This window comes from Chenopodium quinoa, unplaced genomic scaffold, assembly GCF_001683475.1.
Source record: "Chenopodium quinoa cultivar QQ74 unplaced genomic scaffold, ASM168347v1, whole genome shotgun sequence".
Taxonomy (NCBI): domain Eukaryota; kingdom Viridiplantae; phylum Streptophyta; class Magnoliopsida; order Caryophyllales; family Amaranthaceae; genus Chenopodium; species Chenopodium quinoa.
Genome location: NW_018742630.1, coordinates 2,687,262 through 2,694,449, shown reverse-complemented (window position 1 = coordinate 2,694,449; position 7,188 = coordinate 2,687,262). Strand labels below are relative to the sequence as shown.

At 39.1% G+C, this 7,188-nt stretch overlaps 1 protein-coding gene across 1 annotated transcript; it reads right to left on the bottom strand.

The window, feature by feature from the left end:
• Positions 1-1,064: 1,064 nt before the first annotated feature.
• On the bottom strand, positions 1,065-2,768 carry LOC110721774 (transcription initiation factor IIE subunit alpha-like). Its single transcript, XM_021900962.1, has 3 exons — positions 2,247-2,768; positions 2,095-2,162; positions 1,065-1,155 (listed from the first exon to the last, which is right to left on the bottom strand). The coding sequence occupies exons 1-3, from the start codon at positions 2,766-2,768 to the stop codon at positions 1,065-1,067; spliced, it is 681 nt and encodes a 226-aa protein (XP_021756654.1).
• Positions 2,769-7,188: the final 4,420 nt, after the last annotated feature.

Sequence of the window (7,188 nt, the reverse complement as noted above, 5' to 3'; positions counted from 1 at the left end):
TGAGTGTCCCTCATACATATCAATATATCATACACACACAATTTCCCTAATCCACTATCCTTATTTTGTACTACTCTATTGTGAGTTCCTATGGTGAGATTTCTCTTGTAACACTCACCCTAACAATAACAGGTTATATAAATGTATGTAAGATGATCACTTGATCAGCAAAGAACAAATCAGAATAATTATTAGACAGACAGCATGTATTTAATAAAGCTGTTTAAAATTGTAAAATGATTGCTTAATTCCACATGTAATAGGGCCTTACGAAGAGGTAGAAAAACAAAGATTCCAACTCGATCGGTAGATCACCGGTAAATTAATCCATCATGGATCAGTCGGAATAGTCAAAGCTTTGTTTCGAGACCAAGTATAGAGGGAAGGTTCCCTAGCAAAAGTACTCGTATTATACGGAGTATCATATTCATGTCCTCTTTATCTTTATTTTTTTTTTTCTCAGGTAAGTTCAAAGAAAAAAAAGATAAGGTTAATAAGTTAAGAGAAGATAAATACGGGACTAATAATACGGAGAACGAGTATAAGATAATACTTTAAAATTTATGTTAAAAATCAATAAAAATAAGTTCAAAGAAAAAAGAAGGTAAGGTTAATAAGTTAAGAGAAGATAAATACGGGACTAATAATACGGAGTACGAGTATAAGATAAAAATCACTAATAAAAATATTTTCAATTAAAACCATTGAGGCTACGAGATTTCTTGCTTTACATAATAACAAGGTTGTAAGCTGGTATATGTTCTGTGACATATAACGCACACGATTGTAAGATGTATCTCTTCACAGTTGTGACTTTTGCACCTTCCTTGAACAATTGGCAATGAATTGCAACATTGTCACAGAAAAATGCAATGCATAAAGTAGCTTGTATCTGTTTGTGTTAGTTGTGTATCAAATGCCCTTAAAACCAAAACTTATTTTGGCCTTTTGGGTAACCTATGAAATAAGCGTAGGGTATGACTATATGAGAGACTATTATGCACATTTCACATTGCACAATGCACCAGACTTTGTCAAACTATTTATTCCTATTTTTTATACTTCTAGGTATGGCCTAATTGAGCCCCAAACCCACTTCTAGGTATTCCTTCTCCTCTTTCTGGTTCTGTCTTCCATGATAGTTGTGTACCATTCCTGAAAAGAAGCACACGAGAAAGCTCAGCATATCAGGACAATACTAAATGATATTATCTAGAAGCAGCACATAACTATCAAAAAACTCACAGAAGCAACCAAGGGGAATTCATAAATAATCAAGTGCAATATAATCCACAATGACAATAAATAGAAATGAGTCTTCAACATCAGCACAAACCCGCTCAGTATAGTACACATAATAATACCTTGATATTAATACACAAGGAAACCATCATAGGATGGTGCTTTGCAAATAAAAAAAATATTTAACACACAAAAAATTAAGAAAAAAAATATATTGAAGGAGAGAGAGCTCCTCTATCTATCGTTCATAAAAAAAACTGAGACCATGAGTATTTATGGAGTTTTGATGCAACTGTTAGCAGTTAATGGGTTAAATGAAATTACTTTAGGCTGTATATTTTGATTCATAATGTTAATCACTAATATAAAGAGAGCTGATTTTGGATAATATACTACTTCCTGCATCATGTTATGTAGTGTATCCCTCAGCACTGAGTAGGATAACTGATCCTATGCTAATTGCCAAATACTCCTACCATATATTACACTATCTGTCGCATTATTGAATTTTCAAACAATTTGTAAAGCATACAATTCATAGCTTCACAATAATGATTCCTCACACATGGCGGAAACTATTCCATTCTTTTTCAAGAAGCCCAAACTTAAAAGAGACAAAGAAATTGGGTATAGAGCAGGACAAGAAGAGCCTCAAAACCAGGTATCAACAGCCATTTTCAGATTATCAATAAGCATAAGAGAAATGCAGCACAATCATTAGATTGTCAATAAAACATAGCAACAACAGAAGCATAAGCAATGCGGTTCAGCATAACAAACGAGAGGATAAAAAGTATAACACATAGTCATAAACGACTGGAAGGGTGTAAGCAAAAGATGAGAATAACAAACACAAAACGTACAGGAATCGGTATATCTTTGACAATTTCAAGTTGATCCTGCAACAGCTTCAGTTGTGCCTGTAAGTTAATGAAAATTAATAAGCATGAAGAGATGAATAGATAGGAAGATAACCTAAAGACCTAAACAAAAGATAATTTTACCTCCATTTTTTTTTGTGATTCCTTCTCAGTAATAACTTCTTCTTCACAGTTTTCACATACAAAAGTGTTACCATCCTCGGAGATCAGTGATGCAGCATCCAAAGCATTGTATTTTCTGTCACACCTCAGGCATATATATTCTGCAATGCCGCTGCGCTTATTTTCAAAAGTTTCTTGCTTCTGTAATATTTTGTAATTGACTGCTTCGCATATTCCAGCATAGTTCAAAGAATAACGACGATATTGGCCACATTGCACTAACTTTTCCTCTTCAAGGTAGCGGAGCGCCCTACGAAGATAAGTCCTTGAAATTTTTACACTTCTTGATATTTCAGTCATAGACATCCATTGCGGATTTTCTCCAAAGTGGTCAAGAACTTTCTTTAATTTTACTGGCTCCCTCGGGTCAACTCTGCCATCAACACCTACGTCCTCATAAAAGGCTTTGCCCAATAGGTTCACAAAGACTTTATACGCCTCTTCACTGGAGGTTGATTCTTCATTGGGGGTTAATTCGGCCATTGCTAAGTCTGCACAAAGGAAATGATAACCAAGTGAGCACCATCTTAATACCCATATTGTTATCCCATATGCTGACATTCCTACCATTCCCAATATGATAATTGTTCTGTATTTTATTAATTCGTACTGTTGCATACAAACAAACTCAGCCAGAACTTCTTGACTTAATTAATAAAGGTAATTGTACTCGCATCAATTCTCAAAGAACAATTTTTTTGTTTTTTTTTTTTTTTTTTTTTTTGTAATGGAATGCATATTGAAGGAGAAGCAACAAAATAAAAAATAAAATGCATTTGTATAAATTGTAGTGAGTAGTCTTAGTACTAAACCAAGTTCTAATTCCTGTGTACAGCACAAGAAAAGCATCCTTGACTCTTGAGCCACACGGAAAATTAGCAAAAGACAGGTTGATGAGCAAATAATGAACCACAAAGCACCAATTGTATTTAGCTCCTCCCTACTCAGCTTGTCTAACAATCACAGAATCAAATACAAAAACTACGGGCAACAATATTGAAACATCTATGTCTTACTCTCGATAATGGGAAGACCTAGTCTACTGCCGAACCAAACAAGTACGTATAGGGGCTTAACACAAATCAAGAACCCATCCAAAGAAACAAACCTCAATCAAATCTAAGAATGAAAAGTACACAAATCATAGAAGAGGAAAATCCAACATTAGTAATCCAAACTCTTAGAAGGCTTTTCTGTATTCTGAATTTCAAGAAAAGCTCTTGTTGAATGGTACAGCAATACAACAACCCTCTTCGATAACACATCAAGAACTGCTAACAAGAATTACCCATAAACCCATTGTTGATAAGTATATTAGGTGACTCGTACTTCGTAGCTTTGTCCGCCCGATCGGGCGGACATTGCCCGGTCTGACCGGGCGGAAGAAGAAGAGGTGCCTGGCAAATTCGTTGAAGAAGCTGCTCTCGCGCCCGACCGGGCGAGCCTTCGCCCGATCGGGCAGACCTTGCCCGGTTTGACCGGGCGGTGGGGGTTGGATACGTTGAAGCATTCGTATGGAGTTTTCTTCTCGCGCCCGATCGGGCAGACCTTGCCCGGTCTGACCGGGCGGTGAAGGAAAAATACGGAACGCGGATTTTGCGGTTTTAGGTTATCTTATTTTATTATCTTTTTGCCCAAGTATCTTTTAATTAGGGATTAATATAAAACCTCCCTAATATCAGTATTAGGGTGAAGAGAGATAGAGTGAGAGCCGTTCTTGAGAAATACAAGAATCATCTTTGTAATCTTTGCAGTTTATAGTGAAATCATTCGATCTCGGTGCCCGTGGACGTAGCTATCACATCGATAGTGAACCACGTAAATTCTTGGTGTTGTTCTTATTGTTTGCATTGAATTTCTTTATTGTTTTCTTGTTTGTTTTCGACCTTTGCTTCCGCTGTCGCACAACAATTGGTATCAAGAGCTCAGGTTCAATCCTTGGAGAGTTTCTTGAAGATAACAATGGCAGGAGATTCAACAATAAGAATTGAGAAGTTTACCGGGAAAAATAGTTTCGGGCTATGGCAAATTAAGATGAAGGCTCTGTTAAAACAACAGCAGATATGGCGTCCGTTGGCTCCAAAGAGTACTACTTCGGAGTCAGAAGATGGACCGACTGACCCGCAGTTAGAAGTTATGGAAGAGAAGGCACACTCTACCATATTACTTAGTCTTGATGATCAAATCATCACGGAGGTGGCTGATCAGGAAACGGCGGCTGGATTGTGGCTGAAGCTGGAGTCATTGTATATGACTAAGTCGTTGACCAACAAATTATTACTGAAACAGCGGTTGTTTAGCCTCCGGATGCAGTCAGGTACTTCCTTACGGGAACATCTAGAAAAACTTAACTCTATTTTGCTTGATTTACGTAATTTAGATGTTAAAATTGATGATGAGGATGCTGCGTTGATTTTACTTGTATCTCTACCGTCTAGCTTTGAGAATTTTGTAGAGTCTTTTGTTGTTGGTAAGGATTCTATAACCTTAGAAGAAGTGAAGGCAGCACTTCATACTAGGGAACTCAGAATGAAAGCTACGAGTGATAATGGGGATAATGGTAGTGGGTTGTTTGTTAAGTCCGGAAAGTCTAAAAAGAATAAGGGGTTTAACAAGGGGAACAATGCTGGGTCGGGTGCTGGAAACGGCAAGGATGGATCTAGTAAAACTACTACTAAAACATGTTATTACTGTAAAGAACCGGGTCACTTTAGGAATAATTGTCCGGTGAGGAAAAACAAGTCCCAGGCTGCTGTAGTTGAAGAGAAACCGAATGAGAGCTATAATTCAGAGGAAGATTTAGCATTAGTCAGTTCTGCTAGGTCTGATGATTTATCTGATAACTGGGTTCTAGATTCGGGGTGTTCGTTCCATATGTGTCCACGTCGAGATTGGTTTGATACATATGAACCTCGCAATGGGGGTATGGTTATAGTCGGTAACAATGCTCCATGTAAGGTCACAGGTATTGGTTCCATGAGGTTGAGGACTGTTGATGGGCGGAGGTTAACTTTGACTAATGTACGGCATGTTCCTGCTTTAGGAAAGAATCTGATTTCATTGGGTACCCTGGATGAATTGGGGTACAATGGTGTGTTTTCAGATGGGGAGTTGTGTATTTTCAGAGGTTCTGAGTTGGTACTTAAGGGTATCAAAAGGAACACCCTCTATGTTTTTGAGGGTGTTACACTGCCTAGTTCTGCGGTTTGCGCATCTGTATCTCACCAGGAGATGACTAAGATTTGGCACATGAGGCTTGGTCATATGGGGGAGAAGGGGATGCAGCTATTGTCCAAGAGGGGTCTTCTATCCGGGGTCAAGGTTGCCAACCTTGAATTTTGTGAGCATTGTGTGTTTGGTAAGAAACACAGGTCAAAGTTCAGCAAGGGTGCTCACATTACTGATGCAGTGCTCGATTACATCCATTCAGATTGCTGGGGTCCATCTAGAGTTGAAGGTATGGGAGGTTACCACTATTTTGTGTCATTTGTTGATGACAAGTCCCGATACACATGGCTTAGGTTGCTTAAGTCAAAGGATGAGGCCTTCAAAGTTTTCAAGCAATGGAAAGCTTTGGTGGAAAATCGACAAGGAAGGAAGATCAAGAAGCTACGAACGGACAATGGGCTAGAGTTTTGCAAAGACGAGTTTAATCAGTTCTGTGCAGATGAGGGTATAGGTCGGCATCATACTGTCAGGAAGACACCACAGCAGAACGGTGTAGCAGAACGGGTTAATCAGACACTGCTAGAGAGAGTTCGATGCATGCTCTCTAATGCAGGGCTTGGGAGGAGGTACTGGAGTGAAGCTGTGTTAACAGCTTGTTATGTCATTAATAGGGGTCCTCATTCTGGAATTGATTCCAAAATTCCGTTTGAGATCTGGAGTGGTAAGTTGCCTAATTTTTCGAATTTGAAGATTTTTGGTTGTGTTGCTTATTATCATGTTATTGAGGGTAAGCTGGATCCACGAGCCAAGAAGGGGTGTTTTGTTGGGTACGGGGATGGTGTGAAGGGGTTTAGAATTTTTTCACCTTCGGAGGGTCGGGTCATTCTTAGTAGGGATGTTACTTTCGATGAAAACACCATGTATTCAATTAAAAATGCAGAGATTTCAGATTTGAGAAGGGAAGGAGACAATTTATTACAGACAGATGGGGTACTTGAGGTACATCAGTCTACCATTGCTGATTTACCTCGGGTACAATATATTGATGATGATGCTGATGTTCCAGTGCCGGGTACTCCTGAACCTGAGATTACTCCTACTCATTCTAACTCTGGGGATGAGGTGGAGCAATCTAATCAGGGGTCATCTAGTCAACCTGACACCATTCTTGAGATGCCTAAACGAGTTATCAAGAAGCCTGTTAGATTGATTGAAGAGATGGAGGGAAGAAATTGCTGTGTTGATGCGATGACAGGTTATGCATTGAGTGTAGCTGATGATGTAGAGTCATTTGAACCTGCCACATATAAACAAGCAATTAGTTGTAGTGAGTCTGCGCAATGGCTTGCCGCAATGGGTGAAGAGATGCAGTCCCTTTACAAGAACAGAGTGTGGGAACTGGTAAAGGTACCGGAAGGGAGGAAGCTTGTGGGTTGTAAATGGATTTACAAGAAGAAAGAAGGGTTGTCGGAAACTGAGCAAATACGTTTTAAGGCTAGGCTAGTTGCTAAGGGGTTCAGTCAGGTAGAAGGGGTTGACTTTGTTGAGATATTCTCACCTGTGGTTCGACATACTTCTATCCGTGTGTTATTGTCAATTGTAGCACATTTTGATCTTGAGCTGGAGCAGTTGGATGTTAAAACGGCCTTCCTTCATGGCGATTTGGAGGAGGAGATTCTGATGAAGCAGCCCGAAGGATTCGAAGCTCCTGGAAAGGAACACTATGCCTGCAGAT

Coding starts and splice junctions, on each gene's coding strand:
- LOC110721774 (XM_021900962.1), bottom strand. CDS start 2,768: ATGGCCGAATTAACCCCCAATGAAGAATCAACCTCCAGTGAAGAGGCG. Junction 2,163..2,246: donor AATCACAAAAAAAAATGGAG/GTAAAATTATCT, acceptor ATTAACTTACAG/GCACAACTGAAGCTGTTGCA. Junction 1,156..2,094: donor CCGATTCCTGTACGTTTTGT/GTTTGTTATTCT, acceptor GCTTCTTTTCAG/GAATGGTACACAACTATCAT.